The 26,590-nt window shown below is 38.4% G+C and overlaps 1 protein-coding gene across 5 annotated transcripts in view; it reads right to left on the bottom strand.

The window, feature by feature from the left end:
* Nucleotides 1-26,590, bottom strand: part of UGGT1 (UDP-glucose glycoprotein glucosyltransferase 1) — a 124,922-nt gene that overhangs the window by 60,592 nt on the left and 37,740 nt on the right. For all 5 annotated transcript variants that reach the window (XM_019717989.3, XM_019717992.3, XM_019717991.3 and 2 more), the window contains 4 exons: nt 23,626-23,711; nt 19,617-19,752; nt 16,394-16,525; nt 4,184-4,348 (listed from right to left, as the gene is read on the bottom strand). In XM_019717989.3, the coding sequence (XP_019573548.3) occupies nt 4,184-4,348; nt 16,394-16,525; nt 19,617-19,752; nt 23,626-23,711 (519 nt within the window). The remainder of the gene's footprint in view (nt 1-4,183; nt 4,349-16,393; nt 16,526-19,616; nt 19,753-23,625; nt 23,712-26,590) is intronic.

The raw sequence follows: 26,590 nt of genomic DNA, 5'->3' as shown, positions 1-26,590 counted from the left end.
AGAATGGCTATCATCAACAAGACAAATAGTAACAAGTGTTGGAGAGGCTGTGGAGAAAAAGGAACCCTCATACACTGTTGGTGGGAATGCAGACTGGTGCAGCCGCTATGGAAGGCAGTGTGGAGGTTCCTCAAAAACTTACGGATAGAATTACCGTATGACCCAGCAATCCCTCTCCTGGGTATCTACCCAAAAAATCTGAAAACATTTATCCATAAAGACACGTGTGCTCCATGTTCATTGCAGCTTTATTTACAGTGGCCAAGACATGAAAACAACTAAAATGTCCTTCAATAGATGAGTGCACAAAGAAGTTTTGGTATATATTCACAATGGAATACTATTCAGTGGTAAGAAAAGATTAAAAAGGACCATTTGTTACAACATGGATGGATCTTGAAAGTATAATGCTAAGTGAAATAAGTCAGACATGAAAAAGCAGAGAACTATATGATTTCACTGATATGTGGTATATGAACCAAAAACAACAAAAGAACAAGACAAACAAATGAGAAACAAAAACTCATAGACACAGACAATAGTTTAGTGGTTACCAGAGGGTAAGGGGGTGGGGGGTGGGAGATGAGGGTAAGGGGGATAAATATATGGTGATGGAAGGAGAACTGACTCTGGGTGGTGAACACACAATGGGATTTATAGATGATGTAATACAGAATTGTACACCTGAAATCTATGTAATTTTACTAACAATTTTCACCCCAATAAACTTAAAAAAAAACCCACACAACAGCATGTCTGAAGCTGATGTAGAATAATATTGAATGTCAACTGTAATTAAATATATATATGGTCACAGGATGTAAAGTACAGCACAGGGAATATAGTCAATGGCATAGTAACAACTATATATGATGCTAGAGGGGTAGGGAACTTTGGTGGGGTTATCACTTTGTGAGGTGTGTAAATGTCTAATTATTATGTTGTTTTGTACACCTGAAACTTATAGAAAAACACACACACTCTCAAAAAAATACCCCCAAACAAATATAATATACCACATTAATAGATAAAAGACAAAAACCACATGATCATATCAATAAACACTGAAAAAGTATTTGACAAATTCTAACACATTTTGATGATAAAACACACTCAACAAACTAAGAATAGAAGGAAACTTTCATAAATCAATAAAGGGAATCTGCAAAAAAAACCAACAGCTAACATCATACTTACTGGTGAAAGACTGAAAGCTTCACCCCCCAACCCTTCTTGCCCCAGCCCCAAGATCAGCAACAAAACAAAGATGTTCACTCAATACTACTTCTATTCAGCATAGTGCAGCAATTAGACAATTAGACAAGAACAGAAGAAATATAAAGAGGTTAAAAAGCATCTGATTAAAAAGGAAGAATCAACACTATCTCTTTTTGCCGAAGAAGTACTCACATGATGGCAATATTTTCTACATAGGAAGTGGTAAAGAATCCACAAAATACTATTATTAGAGCTAACAAAAAAGTTCAACATTGTTGCAACATATAAGATCAATATACAAACTGTACTTCTATTCACTATCAATGAACTATCCAAAAATTAAATTTAAAAAACAATTCCATTTACATAGCATAAAAAATAACTATATTAAGGAATACATTTAAGGAAAGAAGTGTAAGACTTCGTCATTCAAAACAACAAAATATTGGTGAAAGAAAGTAACAAGACCAAAATAAACAGAAACATATCCTGTTCATGGGTTGGAAGATTCAGTATTGTTAAAAGATGTCACTATTGCCCAAATTGATTCACAGATTTTTAAGCAATTCCTATCAAAATCACAATAGCCCTTTTTTTGCAGACACTGACAAGCTGATCTTTAGATTCATATGACAATGAAAAGGACATTGAAGATTCAAACAATTCTTTTTAAAAAAAGAAAGCAAAGGCTGGCCCGGTGGCTCAGGTGGTTAGAGCTCCATGCTCCTAACTCCAAAGGCTGCTGGTTCAATTCCACATGGGCCAGTGGGCTCTCAACCACAAGGTTGCCAGTTCAATTCCTCAAGTCCTACAAGGGATGGTGGGCTCTGCCCCCTGCAACTAAGATTGATCACAGCACCTTGAGCTGAGCTGCCTCCCGGATGGCTCAGTTGGTTGGAGCACGGGCTCTCAACCACAAGGTTGCCAGTTCGATTCCTTGACTCCCGCAAGGGATGGTGAGCAGCACCCCCTGCAACTAAAATTGAACACAGCACCTTGAGCTGAGCTGCCGCTGAGCTCCCGGATGGCTCAGTTGGTTGGAGTGCATCCTCTCAACCACAAGGTTGCCGGTTCGACTTCCACAAGGGATGGTGGGCTGCGCCCCCTACAATGAGCAACGGCAACTGGACCTGGAGCTGAGCTGCGCCCTCCACAACTAAGACTGAAAGGACAACAACTTGACTTGGAAAAAAGTCCTGGAAGTACACACTGTTCCCCAATAAAGTCCTGTTCCCCCTTCCCCAATAAAATCTAAAAAAAAGAAAGAAAGACAGAAAGAAAGATTACAACAATAAACAAGGCTATGAGGAACTTACCTAAGAAAAGATACAGTGGTCATTGGAGAACAACAGACAACAGACAGTCCCAAAGTAAGCCTATACATTAAGAGGCAATTTATTTTTAATAAGGGTGCCATGACAATTTAATGAAGAAAGAGCATTTTTTTCAATAAATGGTGCTGAAACAACTGATTATCCCAAAATATACCCGGTTGTATGCCAAATTCGATATGGAAAAAAAGATGGACTCCTACTTCACACCATATACAAAAACTAACTAAAAATGGATCAAAGAACTAAATGTTAAGACGAAAAACTAAAAATGCTCAGAAGAAAGCATAGGTATAAATCTTCATGACCTAGAATTAAGCAATAGTTTCTTACATATGATACAAATAGCATAAGCAACAAAAGAAAAAGAAGTAAATTGGACTTAAAATTCAAAACATTTTGAGCTTTAAAGGACCCCACCAAATAGTGAAAAGAAAAATCACAAAAGGCGAGAAAATATTTGAAAATAATACATATAATAAGCGATTGGTATCCAGAATACATAAATAACTCTTACAACTCAACAGTAACAAAACAAGTAACCCAATGAAACATGGGCAAGTAATTTGAATAGATATTTCTCCAAAGAAGATATAAATGGTCAATACGCACAGGAAACAATGCTCAACAGCATTCCTGTTAGAGTAATACAAATCCAAACACAGTGAGACACACACCACCCCACTAGCTATACTTAAGGAGACAGACAAGATCGAGTGCTGACTAGAATGCCAAGAAAGTGGAAACTGGATGCATTACGTTTAATGGTGCAGCTGCTTTGGAAAACAGTCTGGTAGTTCATCAAGCTATTCAAATAAGCAGGCAATTCTATTACTGGATATATACCCAGTACAACTTGTACATAAAATGTTTATAGCAGCATTATTCCTAGTAGCAAAAAAAGTGGAAAAAAACAATGAATGGATAAACAAAATATGTTATATCCATTCAAGAGACTATTATTTGGCCATGAAAAGGAATGAAGTACGTACTGACACATACTCCGACAAGAATAAACCTTGAAAATGTTATGGTGAGTGAAAGAAATCAGTCACAGAGACCACATATTGTATGAGTCTATTTATACAAAATGCCCAAACCAGGCAAACCCATAGAGAGAGAAAACAGATTCATGGTTGCCAGGGGGTAGGGTACGGAAAAATGGAGAGCAACTGCTACTGGGTGTCGGGTTTATTTGCGGGGGGTGATGATAACATTCTGAAATTAGAGGTGATAACTGCATACCTCTGTATTTACTAAAACCCACTGAATAGTCCATTTTAAAAGTTTGAGTTATTGTCTCAACAATAACTATACATGTATATAATAATTTAACCTTTTCTAAGTCAAAATTCCTTACAAGTAGAACAAATGTGTCCTAGAATGGCTAACTTCTCAAGTATTTTTAAAATAAAATGTAATCCTGAAACCAATAAAATTAGTTATTTCAAAAACAATGTAGAGAAAGTCTAATGACTATTTTCATTACAGCAGAAGCTGCTGGGAGTCTGCAAATCAATTACAAGTGGTTTATAGAAAACAGTGATATTTAATGAATTTCATTGCCTACTACAGAGACTACAAAAATGTAAGTAAACCTTCTCTTTCAAAATCAGCCTTCAAAAACCACTCACCAAGTACACTGCTCTCTGGAAGAAGGTTGTGGTCTCCAGGATTTTGTGCATTGTGATGGTTTCCAACTCATCAGGATCTAGCTGGTCCTTTTCCAAGGGCATCCCATTGAACAGAACAACAGGCAGTAGGCCAACTCCGGTCTGCTCATAGTAGGCTCTTGCTTCCTAAAACACAAGGGACCACAAACAGCACATTTTGGTCCTTCAAAATGGAATGAAGCATATTTTTCAAACATACGTATTTTTTTCCAACACGAAAAAAAATCAACAGAAATATAGTTGCCAAGAAATACTTAAACAAATTTCTTTTTTAAAATACCCAAGGTGACATCATAGTTAATATCCTACTGGGCAAGTGTGAAGTTAAGTTACAGAGTTTTTATAAAAACACAAAACCATGCAAATTAGGAAGTGGTTTGGAGGTAGAGGTTGGGGTAATTTTAAGCAGCCAAACTACCAAACCTAAATTACATATACTATAACCCAAACTATACAACACACCTTTCTGCAGTGATGGAGACATTTTATTTTTGCTGTCCAATGCAGTAGCCACTAACCACGTGGCTATTAAACACGTGAAATGAATTTCCATTTTAAAAGTCGCATGTGGCTAGAAGCTCCCCATAATGGGCAGCACAACAACAGACTGATTATTCGTGCTCCTGGGCAGATATCCTGAGAAGAAATATTTACACCCAATTCTAAATGTAAAAGGGTCCATCCATATCACTAAAAAAAAAAAAAAAAAAAAAAAAAAAAAAAATTTTGCACCTACAGAAAACAAAACAAGATTAGTGAGGAAACAGTGTTCAAACACTGTTCTACAATATGCTGAGTTCAATCTTTTTCCTTCTCCAGGACAAAAGAGATTCTTTGGCAGGGAAATGCTAGGCCAACAAAATGGCAAATATATCTGAGATGAATACATTTTTTTCCTGTCATTTTTCCCTGCAACATAGGTCCATTCCTCAGATATCAACCACAGCCCCAAGACTAAGTTTTCAGAGTAAAAACTGTATTACTATGTAAGATATTAAAAAGAGTTCCTTAAAACTTTCTTATTAGACATCTTATAACAGATATTTTCTGAAAATAGCAGAAATTTTTTTACATGTAATCTTTTTAGATAGCACAAATAGAGAAGTTCTTCAACTGGGTAACTAAGACCAGTCATCAGCCATAGACTGCTTAGTTTCTAATCAGATCCAGCCACAGCACTAACTGATGGTACAAACCTATCTGAGGGACTAAATAGAGCACAGACAGAAGTGCCTTCTACGTTGATTTCTGCCATTTCTCTATATCATTGTTTAAACTTTTAAAATTTGCACTCCCAAAATTTTAACCATGTTAGTTCTGTTCTTTGACATCTTAACTGTTTCAAAGAAGTTCATAAAAACTCAATTTTAATATATTTTGACCTTTGAAAACTCATTTGCCCAACAAAACTTTAAGAGTTATAAAGCCCATATTCTAACTCAAGGTGACAATAAGAGGTAAGTAACAATGGTTGTCTCTAGAAATAGCAACTAAGTGAAAGTCAGGAGTGGGAGGGATATGTTTTGACTATAGCTTTCATTTTTACAACTTGTAAACAGTTTACCAGACCAAATAACAGAATAGCCCAATTATCAAAGAGCGAAGTTTAAAAATTACATGTGAGAATTTCTATCAACTGATCACTAAAAATGCTAATTATAAACAATTTAAAAACATTAATTATACTCAAAAATCTATGAATGAGCCACTCACAAATGACAACTAAGATTTTACCAGTGTGAAACAGACCGTTCTATCTATAAGATGTTTTATATAAGCTTCACAGTAACCACAAAGCAAAAATCTACAGTAGATTCACTACAGATAAAGGAATCAAAGCATACCACCACGGAAAATCATCAATTCACCCAGGGAGAAAACAAGAGCAGAAGAAAGAAATAAGAGAACTATAAAACAGTTCCACAAATTAACTAATAAGATGGCATTAGTATACCGATAATTACTCTAAATGTAACTATTAAATATTCCAATCAAAAGGCAAAGACTAACAGGATGAATTAAAAAAACAAGATCCAACTATATGAGCTCGCAAGAGATTAGACTCCCAGCATTGGAGTCATTGCAGCTTTATGGACACACACAAGCTCAAAGTAAAGAGATTAAAAAAAAAGATAGTCTATGCAACAGGAAACTAAAGGGAGGAGGGATAGCTACACTTTTTTCCCCCCTTCTTCCGCCCCTCCCCTTGCCCCCGCCCCCAACTCCGGTTCAAGTCGCTGTGTCTTAGTCTAGTTGTGTAAGACAGCTCCCTGGCCCATGCTGGTATTATGAGCCTTGCGCTTCCCCCGGCTGAGGGAGTCAGTCACCAGTCGTTGGTCGGCCACTCACAGCAGCCCACAGCAGCCCACGCCAACCTCCAGCTGCTCACAGCAGCCCAGCTCCAGGGAGAGCTGTTGTTCACAATCTTAGCTGTAGAGGGCGCAGCTCACTGGCCCATGTAGGAATCAAACTGGCGACCTTGGCGTTAGGAGCTCCAACCACCTGAGCCACTGGGCAGCCCGGGATAACTATACTTGTATCAGACAAAACAAGAGTTTAAGACAAACACTGTAAGGAGAAAAAAGGTCGTTATATAATGATAAACAGAAGATGTAACAATCAAAAATATATATGCACCCAACATCGAAACACCTAAATATATTAAGCAAATACTAACAGATCTCAAAAGAGAAATAGACAAAAATACAATACTAGTAGGGGAGATCAACACCTCACTGTCAACAATGGATAAATAATCCTGACAGAACACCAATAAGGAAACGTTGGACTGAACTATACTTTAGATCAAAGGACCTAACAGCCATTACATAGCATTTAATCCAACAGCAGCAGAATAACATTCTTCTCAAGCACCCAAGTAACATTCTAAAAATCAATAGCAGGAGGAAACCTGGAAAATTCACAAGTATGCGGAAATTAAACAACACACATCTTACCGATCAATGGATCAAGAAGAAATCAAAAGGAAAATAAAAAATATCTTGAAACAAACAAAAATTGAAATACAACATACTAAAACTTATGAAATGCAGCAAATGAGTTCTAAGAGATACATACCTACATAAAGAAAAAAGAAAGGAGACCCAAGATGGCGGAGTAGTTTACATTGTGCCTGCTCCCTCCGTGAACACATTAAAATTACAACTAAAGTATAAGAAAATCAACCTACAGAACCATCTGAAGTCTGGCTGAACAGAAGTTTTATAACTCAAGATAAAAGAAGAAGCCACGTCGAGACTGGTAGGAGGGATGGAGACGTGAAATGGACTGGCCCCAAACCTCCATGTGGCAGTTGAGAACTGGGAGGGACATCCTGGCCACAGAGGTTCCCCACAAAGAAGCGAGGGACTCCAGCCCCCCACACCAGACTCCCCGACCCAGAGTGCTGGTGCCGAGGAGCCCTCACTACATCTGGCTGTGAAACACAGTGGGGATTACGACCATCCAGGTGGGATGAAAAGTTGCGGGAAATCCAGATGCCCTCTTAAATGGCCTGAACAGACTCACTCATTCGCAGGCACTCTCCCTGGGCTCCAGTGGAGGGACGATGACTCTGGAGGCATGGGAGGCATACGGGGGACAAACTGAGTTGTGTGTCTTTGGGACAGGGCTGGAGGACAGTCACCATTGTCCCTGTGTGGGGTCCTTCTCCCATTCATCCTGCAGGCAGGTGCCATCTTTCCTTTGTTACAGCCTATCCCCACCACACCCAGATCTGAATCTGATTGGCCTGGTGAGCTCTGCTGCTGCTGACTCACTGGGACCCCTCCTTACACCTCCTGCAGCCAGCCCCACTCACACTGCACTCATTCTTGGAAAACTATCAGAGTTTACAGGCCCCAGGTGAGCAGTGACTGGCCTTGGTGTGCTCGGCGACTTTTGCTGATTGCTCCAGGCTCAGCACGGGCAGCAAACCAGTCCACATTAACCTGGTGATTACAACTCTTCCCACTCTAGTGACTCCGTGGGACCCAACTCGCGTACCATACGAGGCTTTATTAGTGCCTGACCATTAAGGAGGCCAGCAGGTGGCAGCAGGCATCAGGGTGTCCTGGCTTTTTGCAGAGCTATCCCTGGCCTGGTACTGGTGGTAGCTGTCTTCGGTTTGCAGTGTGTCCTCTCCTACATGCCTCCAACTTTAGCACAGGTGCAAACAACCAGAGCTCCTACCAGGTGGTCCCTGGCCACTCACAGGCAGTGGGGCAGTTGGGCCTGTAACAGAGCCCCTTCCAAGAGGCCCCAGAACCACATAGTTAGAGGTTGGCTTCAGACCCCAGCAGAGCTCTGCCCAATTAGCCCCACAAGTGGCTCACACAAAGCGCAGTCTCAATAGGCACCCAACTTGGTAGGGTGAATCCCACATGGCAGAGTAAGCCCCCCCACCCACCCAACAGCCTGCAAGCTGTGGACATGACCAAACCCCACAGCCAATCAGCCTAAAGTTGAATCCCACCCACTGGCATGCCAATAGCAATCAAAGCTCAACTATAACAGGAGACACACAACACACACATAGAACACCCCTGGAGCAATCAGAGCAGGTGACCACTGGGCCCCACAGGGTACCTACTACATAAGGCCACCTGGCTAAGACTGGGAGACATGGCAAATCTACCTAATACATGGAAACAAACACAGAGAGGCAGCCAAAATGAGGAAACAAAGAAATACATCCCAAATGAAAGAACAAGAGAAAACTCCAGAAAAAGAACTACAAGAAATGGAAGTAAACAACCTACCAGAGACAGAGTTCAAAACAATGATTATAAGGATGCTCAAGGAACTCAGTGAGATCTTCAACAGAGAGACAGCAAGCATAAAAATGGACATTAAAACCATAATAAAAAAAAAAGTGAGAACTGAAGAATACAATAACTGAAATGAAGAATACACTAGAGGGAATCACCAGCAGACTAGATGAAGCAGAGGATCAGGTCAGCAACTGGGAAGACAAAGTAGCAGGAAACACCAAAAAGAAAAAGGAATCAAAAAAAATTAGGCTAGTTTAAGAGACCTCTGGGACAATATCAAGCACAACAACATTCAAATCATAGGGGCACCAGAAGGAAAAGAGAGAAAGCAAGCAAGGGATTGAAAATCTACTTGAAGAAATAATGACTGAAAAGTTTCCTAACCTGGCAAAGGAAATAGACATACAAGGCCAGGAAGCACAGAGAGTCCCAAACAAAATGAAACCAAACACGCCCACACCAAGACACATTACAGTTAAAATGGCAAAGGTTAAAGACACAAAGAGAATCCTAAAAGCAGCAAGAGAAAGGCAACTGGTAACTTATAAGGGAACCCCCATAAGATTGTTAGCTGATTTCTCAACAGAAACTTTGCAGGCCGGAAAGGATTGGCAGAAAACATTCAGTGATGAAAAACAAGGACCTACAACCTACACTACCCAGCAAAGGCTAGCATTTAAAATCGAAGGACAGATAAAGAACTTCCCAGACAAGAAAAAGCTAAAGGAGTTCATCACCACCAAACCAGTATTACAAGGAATGTTAGAGGGACTTCTTTTCGAAGAAAAAAAAAGATACAAAAAAATGAATAATAAAATGGCAATAGCTACATATCTATCAATAATTACTTTCAATGTAAACGGATTAAATGCTCCAATCAAACAACACAGGAGAGCTGAATGGATAAGAAAACAAAACACTTACATATGCTGCCTACAAAAGATTCACTTCAGATTGAAAAACACACACAGATGGAAAGTAAAGGGATGGAAAAAGTTATTTAATGAAAATGGAAATGAAAAAAACAAAAAAAAATCTGGGGTAGCAATACTTATACCACACAAAATAGACTTTAAAACAAAGGCTATAATAAAAGACAAAGAAGGATCCAGTAATCCCACTTCTGGGTATTTATCCAAGGAAACCTAAAACACTACTTCGAGGGGACATGGGCATCCATATGTTCATTGCAACATTGTTTACAGTGGCCAAGATGTGGAGTCAGCCTGGGTGCCCATCGATGAATGAATGGATAAAGAGGAGGTGGTACATATATACAATGGAATACTGCTTGGCCATGGAAAGGAATGAGTTTTTGCCACCTGCAGCAGCATGGATGTATCTGGAAGGTACTATGCTGTGTGGAGTATGTCAGATAGAGAAAGACAGATGCAATGTGATTTCACTTACACATGCAATCTAAAGAACAAAATAAACAAAAAGAATAGAAACAAACTCATAGGCACAGAAAACATTTTGATGGTTGCCAGTAAGTGGGGTGCAAGGGTGTGAGTCACAAAAGGGAAGGAATTAAGAAGTACAAATTGGTTGTTAAAAAGTAGTCACGGGGATGTAAGGTATAGCATAAGGAATATAGTCAATAATAATGTAATAACTATATATGGTGTCAGATGGGTACTCAATTTATTACGGTGATAGAAGTGGGGGTTGGGGAGCAGGGTATAAATGGTGAAAAAGATTAAGAAGTACACACTGGGGGGCAGCTGGTTAGCTCAGTTGGTTAGAGCACGGTACTCTTAACAAGGTTGCTGGTTCGATCCCCACATGGGCCACTGTGAGCTGCACTCTCCACAACTAGATTGAAGCAATTACTTGACTTGGAACTTATGGGTCCTGGAAAAACACACTTAAAATACATAAAAGTTTAAAAAAAACAAAAGTACACTTTGGTAATTACAAAACAGTCATGGAGATGTAAAGTAAAGCATAGGGAATACAGTCAATAATATGATAATAACTATGCATAGTGCCAAGTGGGTACTAATCAGGGGGATCACTTCTTAAATTATACAAATGTCTAACCACTGTGCTGTATGCCTGAAATTAATATAAACTAATACTGAATTTCAACTGTAACTGAAAATTTTAAAAAGAGGGGGAAGGTGAAGGGGAATAAGAGGTCCAAAGTTCCAGGTATAAAACAAATAAGTCATGGGGATGTAATGTACAGCATAGGGAATATAGTCAATAATATTGTGACAGCATGGTATGGTGTCAGACGGTTGCTGGACTTATCGTAGTGATCGCTTCTTTAGGTATGTAAAAGTTGACTAACTATGGTGTAGCCCTGAAACTAATATAATATTGTATGTTAGCTATATTTTTTAATAAAAATATTTTTTAAAAAGAAAGATCTCAAACAATCAACTTTTACACTTCCAGGCAGTAGGAAAAAAACAAACTAAGCCCAAAGTTAGCAGAAATAAAGATTATAAAATCAGCAGAAAATAAACATCAGAGCAAAAAACAATAAAAATGGAAACCAGAAAAGCAATAAAATAGATAAACAAAACTAATAGCTGGTTTTTTAAAAAATAAAATTGACAAACCTTTAGCTAGACCAAGAAAAAAGAGAGAAAAAAGCTCAAGTAAATAAAATTTAAAATGAAAGAAGAAGCATTACAACTGATACCACAGAAATAAAGAAACTACTATGAATAATTACACACCAACAAACTGGACAACTTAGAATAAATGGATAAATTTCTAGAAACATAAAATCAACCAACACTGAATCATGAAGAAATAGAAAATCTGAACAGACCAATGAATAACGAGTAACAATCAGTAATCATAAACTTCCCAATAAAGAAAAGCCCAGGACCAAATTGTTTTCCTGGTGAATTCTGCCAAATGTTTAAAGAAGAGTTAAAACCAATCTTTCTCAAACTCTTCCAAAAATTGAAGAAGACAGAACACTCCAGAAACATTTAATGAGGACAGCACTATCCTAATACCAAAGACAGATAAGGGCACTAAAAGAAAACTACAGACCAATATCCCTGAACACAGATGCAAAAATTCTCAACAAAATATTAGCCAACCAAATTTATCAACACATTAAAAGGATCATACACTATAACCAAGTGTGATTTATCCCTAAGATGCAAGGATAGTTCAACATATGCAAACCAATAAATGTGATATACTATAACAATAGCATGAAAGATAAAAGTCATATCATCTCAATAGATGCAGAAAAAACATTTGACAAAATATAATACCCTTTCATGATAAAAAATAATCAACAAATTGGATATAGAAGGAACATACCTAAACATAATTAAGGCTTGTATATAACAAGCCCGCAGGTAACATTATACTCAGAGGTAAAGAATGAAAGCTTTTCCTCTAAGATCAGGAAGAACACAAGTGTGCCCACTCTCACCACTCCTATTTAACATAGTACTGGAAGTCCTCACAAAAGCCATCAGGCAAGAACAAGAAACAAAAGACATCCACATCAGAAAGAAAGAAGTAATATTGCCCTTGTTTTCAGATGATATGCTCTTATATGTAGAAAATCCTACAGACTCCATAAAAAAACTACTAGAAATAATCGAAAAAATTAGTTAAGTTGCAGGAAACAAAATCAACATACAGAAATCATTTGCCTTTCTATACACCAACAACAAAATATCTGGGGGGTGGGGGCAGGGGGAAACCCTACTCACGATAGCATCAAAAACAATAAAATACTTACAAATAAATTTAACCAAGGAGGCAAAATATTTGTATACTGAAAACTACACGGCTTTGAATTTAAAAAAACAAAACAAAAACGCTATCCCATGCTCATGATTCAGAAGGATTAATTAAAATATCCACACTACCCAAAGTCACCTATAGATTCAATGCAATCCTCATAAAAATTCCAATGCTGTCTTTCACAGAAATAAAGAAAAAACAACCCTAAAATTCAAACAGACCCCAAATAGCCAAAGCAATCCTGAGAAAGAACAAAGCTGGAGGCATACTTCCTGATTTCAAACTATACTATAATATTATAGTAATCAAAACAGCATGGTACTGGAATAAAAATAAACACAGAGACCAAAGGAACAAAATCAAGAACTCAGAAATAAACCTTTGCATATACAGTCAATAAATGTTTGACAAGGGAGCCAAGAATACTCAATGGGGAAAGGACAGTCTTTTCAATAAATGGTGCTGGGAAAACTAGAGAAATACATGCAGAATGAAACTGGACCCCTGTCTTACACCACTCACAAAAATTAACTCAAAATAGATTAAAGACTGAAACAGGCCTGAAACCGTAAACTTCCTAGAAGACAACCTATGTAAAAAGCTCCTTGACACGGGTCTTGGCAATGATTTTTTTAGATAAGACAACAAAAACATAAGCAACAAAAGCAAAAATAAACAAATGGGACTACATGAAAAATTAAAAGCTTCTATACAGCAAAAGAAACAATCAACAAAACAAAAAGGCAATCTATGGTATAAAAGAAAATATTTGCATTTCATATATCTGATAAGGGGTTAATATCTAAAATATGTAAGGAAAAAACCTCTGCTTAAAAAATGGGCATAGGAACTAGCAACGGCAACTGGACCTGGAGCTGAGCTGCGCCCTCCACAACTAAGACTGAAAGACAACAACTTGAATATGAACAGCACCCTCCACAACTAAGATTGAAAGGACAACAACTTGACTTGGAAAAAAGAAGTCCTGGAAGTACACACTGTTCCCCAATAAAGTCCTGTTCCCCTTCCCCAATAAAATCTTTAAAAAAAAAAAAAAAATGGGCATAGGAACTGAAAAGAGATTGTTGCAAAGAAGACATACAGATGGCTAACAAGTACATGAAAAGACGCTCAATATCACTAATTATCAGAGAAATGCAAATCAAAACCACAATGAGATATCATCTCATACCTGTTAGAATGGCTATCATCAAAAAGATAAGAGATAACAAATGTTGGTGAGGGTGTGGAGAAAAAGGAACCCTTGTGCACTGTTGGTGGGAATGTATATTGGTACAGCCGTTATGGAAAACAGTATGGAGGTTCCGCAAAAATTTTAAAGTTAAACTGTGATATGATTCAGCATCTCAGTTCTGGGTATGTATCTAAAGGAAATGAAGTCAGGATCTCAGAGATATCTGCACTCCCATGTTTATTGCAGTGATAAGGAAACAACCTAAGTGTGTGTCAGCAATTGAATGGATACAGAAGATAAGGTGTGTATACACACACACAAACACACAAACACACACACACACACACACACACACACACACACTTGTACAGCAGAATATTATTCAGCAATGAGAAAGATGTAACTCCTGCCATTTGCAGCAACACGAATGGACCTTGAGGGCATGCTAATTAATTTAAATATGTCAGAAAAAAAAAGACAGATACCTGTATGTGGAATTTAAAAGAGCCAAACTCATAAAAAGAGAGTCGAGTGATGATTGTCAAGTGCTGGGGCATGGGGGAAATGAGGAGATGTTGGTCAAAGAGCACAAATGTCCAGTTATAAGATGAATAAGTTCTGGGGATCTAATGTACAGCATGGTGACTTTAGTTAACAATACTGTACTGTACACTTGAAAACTAAGAGAGTAGATCTTAAATAGTCTCACCACAAAAGCAATGGCAAGTATGTGAGGTGATGGAGGTGTTAACTAACCCTCCTGTGGTAACTATGCATCAGATCAACACGCTGTACATCTCAAACTTATACAATGTGACATGTCAATAATATCTCGATAATGCTGGGGGGAAATCCTTATCATTGGCTGTTAAAAAAATAAAAAACACTAAAGCACATAATCAAAAACAGTAATGAGGAAAAAGGCAAACCGGCTCACTCTCACAGATCCACTAGCTCCTGGTATGAACTTACCTTTACAAAAGTATTGGTAGAGAGCCAGTATTTTAATCAGTGCTGAACTCACTATCAATTTACATAGATAATAACCTGTGAGTTTGTGTTTTGTTTTGATTTTACATTCATCTCCCTAAAAACTTTCATTGCAGGGTAGGCAGGTGTCACCACCTCTAGGAAGCCTTCAACAGTCACCTTGTCCTAAACTGGCAGGCCCGCCCACCCCTCCCTCCTCTAGGCCTGTCACCTACAAAGCAAACCCTACTACCTCACAATCACCAAAACCTCACTGCTTTTATTGTATCACCTGCCAACAGGCTGTGTGACGCCCCAAGTACAGGCACACTCTCTTGTTCAACTTTCTAGTACCAGGGCTGGCACAGAGAAGTTATCAAGTACTACCATATGTGTTTAAAATTAAAACTTTATTCCTTATTTCAAAGTATTTCAGGAGTGTCTCTAGTTAAGTTCTTGTGTTTTGTTCTCACTAAATAGTGTTTTGTTTAAGCCCGTAAAAAATGGATCAATTTACAGTAACAGATCTCTTAACCAATCTAAATTAACCAAGTTAATAGCAACAAACACTTGCCATTAAAGCATGTCAAGCTCTTACACTGGTGAGCTACTCTCTAGAATGCACACACTTTTGCTCTCCTCGTTTGAGCTGTATGTTTATCAAAGACTAGCTGTGTCTGTTTCCAAACCAACTATTTTTCTTAATGAGATGTGGGTAAGACAACTATAAAACACGGGAGGGAGATTACAAAAATCTCAAAGGATTCAGCACTCAGATGAAAAAGAAATTATAAACAATTTATTATGAGTATGGTTTCTAAAGGAATAATAGCTCCAATCTCCAAACAGAATAACCAAAGGCCTTATCCTTCATTTGAAAAAAAGAAAAAAGTTGGTAAACAAATACATTTTTGTTTTAAATTAAAATGTTTTGGGAATGTATTTTGATTCATTGTTTTAACATTTATTTTCAATAAACTTACTACCTCATTCCTGTTTGCAATAGATAAGAGACCTTTACTGCACTTAATATCTCACAAGAAACACTATTATTTTTAAATAAATATTTTAAGTGTTTCTCTATATCCTTACTACCACATTTTACCATTCTATTTATTACATTTCTTAATACATTCCCATCTTTAACCTGAACTATAAGTGACAGATATTAAGCTATACCTCATATCCTGACAACCACACATCATATGTCCAATAGATTTCATACAGAATATATGTCATACAAGTACTACCAGGGCATTGTGAAAAAGAAATGGGTTTACATTTTAATATTTAACATGCCAGCTAACTATCAATGATATATTCACAAAACTGAAATATAAACTACATTTGTAAACAAAGAAAAGTGATCAGGTTTCTGAATTTATAAATGCTAAGTACCTAAATACTTGAACCATGACCACCTTTGTTAATGACAACCTAAAAAGGGAGGTGAGGAGAGTGCAGTGTTGCAGTCACACGAGAAGTGCCAAAGAAAGAATGTGTTACCTTCCGATTCTGATCATAAGCAGAATCAATCCCCAAAATGCTGTTCACTTCCACATACGGGTACTTCTTCTCCAGGACACTGACCACATGCTCAACCTTCACCTTTTCTCCAGTCCTTACTTTGTTGTATATCTGAAGAAAGGAAAATCAGGTAACCAACTACACTTTTAAATTCAAATTTGAGAGTGTTTATTAAAAAGATTTCTGAATGTAGAGGAAAACATGGCTATTTTTCTTAAAAGGTCCAATGGGACTAGCAATTCTCCCTTTTCCATATACCTCAACATGCCTTCTTACATTAGAAACTATATATACTTTTAAAATGACACAATCAGTTCATGCTCATATTAAGTACCAAATGCAAAAATATGTTAATTTTTTAAAATCTCAATATTTACAAGTAATCCTTGAAATAAGAATTCATGTCCCTGGGGGCCGGCCCGGTGGCTCAGGCGGTTAGAGCTCCGTGCTCCTAACTCCGAAGGCTGCCGGTTCGATTCCCACATGGGCCAGTGGGCTCTCAACCAGGTTGCCAGTTCAATTCCTCGAGTCCCGCAAGGGATGGTGGGCTCTGCCCCCTGCAACTAAGATTGAACACGGCACCTTGAGCTGAGCTGCCTCCCGGATGGCTCAGTTGTTGGTTGGAGCGCGGGCTCTCAACCACAAGGTTGCCAGTTCAATTCCTCGACTCCCGCAAGGGATGGTGGGCAGCGCCCCCTGCAACTAAAATTGAACACGGCACCTTGAGCTGAGCTGCCGCTGAGCTCCCGGATGGCTCAGTTGGTTGGAGCCTGTCCTCTCAACCACACGGTTGCCGGTTCGACTCCCGCAAGGGATGGTGGGCTGTGCCCCCTGCAACTAGCAACGGCAACTGGACCTGGAGCTGAGCTGCGCCCTCCACAACGAAGACTGAAAGAACAACAACTTGAAGCTGAACAGAACCCCCTACAACTAAGATTGAAAGAACAACAATTTGACCATTGCTCCCCCAATAAAGCCCTGTTCCCCTTCCCCAATAACAAAAAAAAATAAATAAAAAATTAAAAATTCCAAAAAAAAAAAAAAAAAAAAAAAGAATTCATGTCCCTGATATTTAGGGGAAACAGGTTGCAAAACATGTATGGTATAATTCCGTTTTTAAAAAGCAGACATAGCTTTACACAGTGGCAATATCATAGCCAACAAGGTTTATCCAAGACGTAATTATTGCTAATTGAAAAAGGAGACATAAAACAAACACCACCACCATGTCTATACATGTACAGTTAAATATCTAGAAGGATAACAGCAATCTTTTAATAGTGGCTACCTTCAAGGAGCAGTATTAGGGAGGGTAAGGGACAGAGAAATTTTAAATTGACACACTTTAATATTATTTGAAAATTTTTTACAGTGAAATTTTTTTTACTTTTTCAAAAACAAAAAAATTAAAACTCACATTATCCTTTCCTTCATGGCTATGAGGGGGAAAAACTTTAAAAAGCAGACTTTAAAATACTTCTTAGCTTAGCAACTTCTGAACTAATTTCATTCCCCGTAAAGTTCTTGCTAGTAACTCCCATCACCATCACTGCTCAGCGGTCACAGCAACGGCTAATCAGTTAGTACCCTGCCACGGTCTTTGCCCTGCTTCAGATCCATCTCCACACACGCATCGGAATGATCTTTTAAATTACAGTTCAACTCTGTGATTAGACACCTGTTACCTCCCCTCAAGGCTTCAACGACCAGGTTCCCTTCTCCACTCTGCTCTCACAATACTCTGCTCAAGTTACACTAACAACTTGGAATCAGCACCTGTGACTTAAAGCCACTGTTCATCCAACTCCTGTTTTTCCTCCTACACTCAGCTGGGACAATGTCCTACTCCACAAAAATGCCCATAGCCACCTCTAGTGGAGGGAGGGCCTGGTGCTATCATAGCCAGCTGTGCTCCCCACACTATTAGATCCTCTGTGTGGAGGTGTCCCCACTAGACTGTAAAGTCTTTGAAAACAGAGGTGATGTCTTACTCTTCTTTGTATCCCTCACAGATAGGACCAGGTCTGATAAGTGGTAGGTCCTTGGTGAATGTTAGCCGAATATATAAATGCACATTTTAACTAATAAAAAATGCCCCTGACTGAATCTCTAAACAATGAACATAACAAACATAATAAACAGCAGACTGACATGTTTATAGGTAAAATTCAATAATTACCACTAATCTGTAAACAAAAGAATTGTTACTTCTGAATTGAACTTTTTTGAATGTATTGAAAATGAAGTTTTTTATATTCAAACATAGAAAAAAAAGGAAAACAAGGAGAGTTCTTTGAATTTGAGCAGTATTTCAAATATATATAAAAATCAGGGCATTTCAAAATCTCCAGTTAATATGGAGAAAACAAATAATTAAGAATTTTGACTTCAATAGTAAACTGAATCCTAATGAAAAGATTATGATGGTATTAAAGGAGGGGGAGCAAACATTTTTTTAAACAAGTAGAGAACATCACATTTACCAAAAGGCATGAATGAGTGATTTCAAACCATAAGAAGACAGAGGCTAACGGACGTTAGTGTGGCTCCTAACGGAAGGAAGATTATCTTGGCTGAAACCACAGCAATCTTTATTAACACTGGTGAATCCATAAAGTAGAGACAGGGACGGATGGGTGACTTAGTTGGTTAGAGCACGAGCTCTGGGCAACGGGGCTGCCAGTTCGATTCCCACATGAGCCAGCGAGCTGCGCCCTCCACAACTAGAATGAAATTAATGAGCTACCGCTCAGCTCCCAGGTAGCCAGATGGCTCAGCTGGTTGGAGCGCGGGTTCTCAACCACAAGGTTGCCGGTTCAACTCCTCGACTTCCTCAAGGGATAGTGGGCTGTGCCCCCTGCAACCAACAACGGCAACTGGACCTGGAGCTGAGCTGTGCCCTCCACAACTAAGATTGAAAGGACAACTTGACTTGGAAAAGTCCCGGAAGTACACACTGTTGCCTAATAAAGTTCTGTTCCTCTTCCCCAATAAAAATCTTTAAAAAAGAAAAAAAAATCATTAAAGATTTTAATGTAAAAAAATAATAAAAATAGAGACAACTCCTAAAATATCAAACACATAAAGGTTGTATGAACAATTTCTTACTTTTTCTTTGTACAGAAATATCGAATCCCCTTACCACATACTTACAGTAAGCTTGACTTTTAAAAGTTATTCAACATTTGGAATGAACACATACATGCGTCAGAATTTGGAAGGCGTGATAGTCATCCACTTCTTGGGCAACGTAATTATACGCTCTCAGTACAGCCACTCCGGCATCCTGCAGCCCATCCACATCTTCAGAATCATTAACCACAAAGATTAAACCAAGTCTGAGGCAGAGGAGGAAGGGAAAAGAAGAAAAAGAAACTTATCTCAAAGAATACAACTGGTTAAAAGGAATGGCATCCTCGTACCCCACACAAATACAGTAGCTGATAGAGGAAAATGATCCTCTATTGAAAAGCACGGCTCACACTTAAGTCTGAGATGGTTTGCAAACGCTTTCATCAGTTACAGAATAAGAAAACAAGTTCCCGGGGCAGCCAGTTGCCTCAATTGGTTAGAGCACAGTGCTCATAACACGAAGGGCGCTGGTTCAATTTCCACATGAGCCAGTGAGCTGCGCCCTCCACAACTAGAGTGAAAACAACGACTTGATTTGGAGCTGATGGGTCCTGGAAAAACACACTGTTCCTCAATATTCCCCAATTTAAAAAAAAATTTTTTTAAAGAAAAGCAAGTCCCCAAAGGGGCTTAGGCTTTCAACTGTTCAAGGAAGCCATTTCCACCTTGTGAAATTAGGCCTTTACTTACATGAAGGGTATTGCTATAGTTTTATATAAAGATTTTGTTCTGTTTTTCAACAAAAATTAGGGTAAGTGAAAAATTTCACAATGTGAAACTATATGGGGGGGAGGATTTTGCGATTTAACAGGCAATGACAATCATAGATGAATGGAAAGCATAAAAACATGTATTATTGTCCTTGAGCAAAAAGCTACAACCAAGGTTAAAGTTAATTACATTTTAAAAATTTAAATAAAGGAATAAACCACAAAGAGATACCATTACACATCTACAGACGCAAAAAACAAAACCCTTGCACTGGCCAACAGAGGCCACTATCCTCCATATTGGAGTGAAAGCCATTCAATGGAGAAAGGATAGTCTTTTTAACAAATGGTGCTGGAACAACTGGACACCCATATGCAAAGCAATGCATCTAGACAGAGACCTTATAACCTTCACAAAAATGAACTCAAAATGGATCACAGACATAAATGCAAATTACAAAACTATAAAACTCCTAGAAAATGCAATAGGAGAAAATTTAGGTGATCTTCTGTTTGTTAATGACTTGTTAGATCTAACATCAAAAGCTCGACCCATAACAAAAAGAATTGATAAAGTGGACTTCATTTAAATTAAGAACTTCTGCTCTGCAAAAGAAACTATTAAGAGAATAAAGACAAGCCACAAATTGGCAGAAAAACCTATATAAAACACGTATCCGATAAAGGACTGATATCCAAAACATACAAAGAACTCTTAAAGCGCAATTTAAAAAAAAGTTAGAAATGGGCAAAAAGTCTGAATAGGCACCTCACCAAACAAGACATACAGCTTGTCTTGTTTAATAAGTACATAAAAAGATGCTCAACATCACATATCATTAAGGAATTTCAAATTAAAACCACAATGAGATATACCAATTAGAATGGCTAAAATCCAAAACACTGACACCACCAAATTCTGGAGCAACAGGGACTGTCACTCATTGCTGATGAGAATGTGAACTGGTACAACCACTTTGGAAGACAGTTCAGCAGTTTCTTATAAAACCAAACACATGTTATCATAAGATAAAGCCATCATGCTAGTTGGTATTTATCCAAATGAGCTGAAAACTTACATGCACACAAAAACATACATACAGATGTTTATAGCAGCTTTACTCATAATTGCTCAAACTTAGAAGCAACCAAGATGTTTGTCAACAGGTGAATGGATTAAAAAAAAAAAAAAAAAAAAAAACAACAACTATGGTACATCCATATAATGGAGTATTATTCAGTGATAAAAGAAATGAGCTATCAAGCCACAGAAAGACATGGACAAACCTTAAAAGCATCCTGCTAAGTGAAAGAAGCCAATATGAAAAAGTTACATAGGTCAGGATTCTGGGAAAGACAAAACTATGGAGACTATAAAAAGACCAGTGGTTGCCAGGGGCAGCAAGGAGGGCAGAACAAATCAGTGGAGCACAGGGACTTTTAAGGCAGGGAAACTCATGTGTATGAATCTATAATGGTGGAAACATCATAATACATTTGTCAAGACCCACAGAATGTATAGCTCAAATAGTAAACTATGGACTTTAAATAACAATTATAAATACCAGTTAATTAATTAACATTACTCTAAAAAATACAAAGTCTATTAATTTTTTTAGAAAGGTATAGCCTAAAAATAGAAATATCAAACTTCAAGTTCTCAGGATGTATGTGTACAAGGTGTGTATACATGGATGGGGTTAGCGAGAGGGTTTGTTTTCAGATGAAAATTGGCTTTGTTTGTTAAAATCCCACTAATGACAGAAATCATGAGTAGACTCCAGGCAGAAATAACCTAAATATTATTCCCACAAAAACTAAAATAATGGCTAGAGCCTAATTATCTTCTCACGAAGTAATTCCTCTTCCTAAGATTTCAATTTCTAGAAAGAACATCAGTTTTTGTTAGCAAAGCACCCAAACTCTGACTTGTGTTTCTCCCAGCCCTTCACCAAATCACTGAGGAGCCTCTCAGATTTGTCCCCTCCTCTCCTTGACCCCATCAACATCTGCTGCACACATCAACCCAAACAAAGGGTGAAGCAACAGCTGCCTGCCGTAGGCTCCTCCCACTGCTCACAGCATCCTGTCTACCGCCTTCCTCTCACCTACCAACACAGCCTCAGCCTGCATTCCCTCTTCCTGTCCCGCAGCGCACGTCAATAAATATTTCATTAGTGTCCACTGTGTATCATGAGCCACCTTCTTCTGTGTCCTTTATTTCCCTCTTAACCAAAACATAGCTTTGGCTGTAATCCAGTAGTTTATCACTCCATCTAACCAGGTGGTATGCATGTTTTACAGGAAAAAGTTCATTCAACTCAAAACCTCTGCTTTTCCATTAATAAAAACCCTCTATTTTCTTCAAAGTCTATCTAAAATTCAATTTTTCCATGAAACTTTTGTCCTCCCAAATATCTGTCTATAAGCTTTTGTTTCCCTGAAGTTCTAAAGCACTTGTAACTAATAGGACATAACCTAACACTTGATAAACTTTCTTCTTAAACTGTCTAAAAGTATGCACAGTATTTTTTCGAAGAAGGTAGAAATGTGATTTATATACTTCACAATATTTAGCTCAGTGCTAGGTACGGAATACACAATAACATTTGTTAGCTAAAGAGTTATTTTCTTTTTTATTCTCATTTTTTCTAAGAATTTAAATTTTGTCAACATGTAAAATTACCAGATATTATTCAGAAGGTAAATGAGAATATCTCAACACTTATATGCAAAAACCTTAAAATATTGTTTTTCAAACGCACAATGGAAAGCCAGCCATTCAAGTACCCTGTTGGCATAACTGGCAGCACAAATGAAATCAATGTGTCTGTCTGCATCTATATAGGTGTACATAGACATTTAGTCCTTGACACTCTAACCAAAGATGCCAGCAAAGCTCTTTATCTCCACTGGAAGTGGAGATAGGCTTAGGGATGTGGACACTCACTTGGAAAAACTCCCTTTCGTTGGGAAGGAGCTCACACCACAAACTACCGGGGGAGCCAAAAAATGAAAACATATAACTTGTATTCATCTTTTGTTATCAGCATATGTTACAATTTTACAATTGTATTACAATTTTAATACAGGTTTTTTCCTTTCTTAAAATGTGTATACATTTTGCTGGCACCCTCTGTATTTCACATGAGCTATTTATTAATAATCCAGTGGTGGCAAGCTTCTATTCCTTGAGAATCAAATTATTTATCCCAAAAGATACTGGTTTTCTACTGAGCAAAAGATAAAACTACCATTACGATCCCCATTACTAATTACCATACAATTCAGTGGCACCAGAACTGCATTTAAGATGACACACAAACCTGGACTAAATTAGACACATCCTCAAACCTGTATTGGTGTTACCTTAGTGGGATGTGATTACTGAGGAACATCTCAGCGGTGCTCATCAGGTCTGCTGTGCTCTCATGAGCAGGATCAACTATGAAAATCTGCAGGGAGAAGGAAAGGAACACTTGAAATGACATTCATCAAAATGCCACTGGGCCAATAAAAATGCCCTTAGTCTTTACACTTGAAGGCAATATTTCCCAGCTACTCTTGAACCACGTAAGAGAGGAGATACACAAATAGCAGTTACTCTCCCCTACGTCCAAAGAATATGGAACTGAAAGGACGAGTGATGTTCTCGTGGTCTTATGCTAGTTAACAGGGCCATATTATACAAAGCAATATACAGATTTAATGCAATCCCCATCAAAATCCCAATGGCATTTTTTAAAGAAATAGAACAAAAAATTATCAGATTTGTTTGGAACCACAAAAGACCCTGAATAGCCAAAGCAATCTTAAGAAAAAAGAACAATAATGGAGGTATCACACTTCCTGACTTTGGCTTGTACTACAGGGCCACAATAATCAAAACAGCATGGTATTGGCAGAAAAACAGACACATAGACCAATGGAATAGAATTGAGAACCCAGAAATAAAACCACATAAATATGGACAGATAATTTGTGACAAAGAAGCAAAAAACATATAATGGAGAAAAGACAGCCTCTTCAATAAATGGTGCTGGGAGAACAGGAAAGCCACGTGCAAAAGAATGAAACTGGACTGCTATCTGTCACCATGTACCAAAATTAATTCAAAATGGATCAAACTTAAGCATACGACCTGAAACAATAAACTGCATAAAAGAAAATATGGGTATTAAACTTATGGACCTTGGGTTCAAAGAGCGTTTTATGAATTTGACTCCAAAGGCAAGGGAAGTAAAAGTTAAAATAAATGAATGGGACTATATCAAACTTAAAAGCATCTGCACAGCAAAAGAAACCATCGACCTAATAAAGAGGCAACCAACTGAATGGGAGAAGATTTTTGCAAACAGTTCCTCCGATAAGGGGCTAATATCCAAAATATACAAGGAACTCATGAAACTCAACAACAAAAAAACAAACAACCCAATTGAAAAATGGGCAGAGGACCTGAAGAGACATTTCTCCAAAGAGGACATACAAATGGCAAATAGACATATGAAAAAAATGCTCAACATCACTAATCATCAGAGAAATGCAAATAAAAACCTCAATGAGATATCTATCACCTCACCCCAGTTAGAATGGCTATCATCAACAAGACAAATAGTAACAAGTGTTGGAGAGGCTGTGGAGAAAAGGATCCCTCATACACTGTTGGTGGGAATGCAGACTGATGCAGCCGTTATGGAAGGCAGTATGGACGTTCCTCAAAAAATTACGGACAGAATTACCATATGACCCAGCAATCCCTCTCCTGGGTATCTACCCAAAAAATCTGAGAACATTTATTTATAAAGACACATGTGCTCCAATGTTCATTGCAGCTTTATTTACGGTGGCCAAGACATGGAAACAACCAAAATGTCCTTCGATAGATGAATGGATAAAGAAGTCGTGGTATATATACACAATGGAATACTATTCGGCTGTAAGATGAAATAGGACCATTTGTGACAACATGGATGGATCTTGAGACTATAATGTTAAGCGAAATAAGTCAGACAGAAAAAGCCGAGAACTGTATGATTTCACTGATATGTGGTATATAAACCAAAAACAACAAAAGAACAAGACAAACAAATGAGAAACAAAAATTTATAGACACAGACAATAGTTTAGTGGTTACCAGAGGGTAAGGGGGAGGGGGGGTGGTAGATGAGGGTAAAGGGGATCAAGTATATATGGTGATGGAAGGAGAACTGACAATGGGATTTATAGATGATATAATACAGAATTATACACCAGAAATCGATGTAACTTTACTAACAATTGTCACCCCAATAAACTTTAATTTAAAAAAAAAAAAATATATATATATATATATATATATATATATATATATATATATATATATATGTATATATATCTCATTCAGTAAACTTCAGACATGTGGTAGGAGAGAACCAGACTGCAATTTTGACTGGGAAGGCAAAAAAAGTTGGTTTCAAGAGCCAAGAAAGTACAAAGGACAGTTTCCCTTGCACATTCTGCAGAAGCTGACCTTGGCACTAACTGGCCCCCTGTCTCTTTAGGAGCTACATAAGGAAAGAGACAAAAATGAGAGGGGAAAAGAGGGCCAGCTAAGAACCCTCTTCCTCTATCTCCTATAGCAGTGAAATAAGGAATAATGAGCAGGAGATGACAGGAAGACTTATTTAAGGGAATAATTGGACTATTAAATTTTAGGGATTAAGATATTCAAGAAAGGGCCGGCCCGGTGGCTCAGGCGGTTGGAGGGCTGTGCTCCTAACGCCAAGGTCACTGGTTCAATTCCCACATGGGCCAGTGAGCAGCGCCCTCTACAGCTAAGATTGTGAACAACAGCTCTCCCTGGAGCGGGCTGCCGTGAGGAGCCGGAGGTTGGCATGTGCTGCCGTGGGCTTGTGTGTGCTGCCGTGGGCTTGTGTGTGCTGCTGTGGGCTACCCTGTGCCGCCATGAGTGGCTGGTGACCAGGTGGGAGTACCCGGCAGCCAGTGTGAGCTGCTGTGTGCTGCCGTGGGCTACCGTGTGCTGCCATGAGTGGCCGGTGGCCAGCATGAGTGGCCAGTAGCCAGCATGAGTGGCTGGCAGCCATCGTGAGCGGCCAGCAGCCGGCGAGAGCTGCCATGAGCCGCTGAGAGCGGCAGACCAAGCCGGGGGAGCGCAAGGCTCATAATACCTGGATGGGCCAAGGAGCTGTGTCCTACACAAATAGACTGAGAAACAACAGCTTGAATCGGAGTGCGGGGGGGTGGGGGGGAAGGTGAGAATAAAGGGGGAGGGAAAAGATAGTCAAGAAAAATAGTAGCAATGTATTCATCTTCTGAGTAAAAAAAGGGGTATTAG

This window comes from Rhinolophus sinicus, chromosome 17 (assembly GCF_057876585.1).
Source record: "Rhinolophus sinicus isolate RSI-liver-muscle chromosome 17, RSI-T2T, whole genome shotgun sequence".
Taxonomy (NCBI): Eukaryota; Metazoa; Chordata; class Mammalia; order Chiroptera; family Rhinolophidae; genus Rhinolophus; species Rhinolophus sinicus.
The sequence above is the reverse complement of the archived record's forward strand: the minus strand, read 5'-3'. Positions and strand labels throughout refer to the sequence as shown.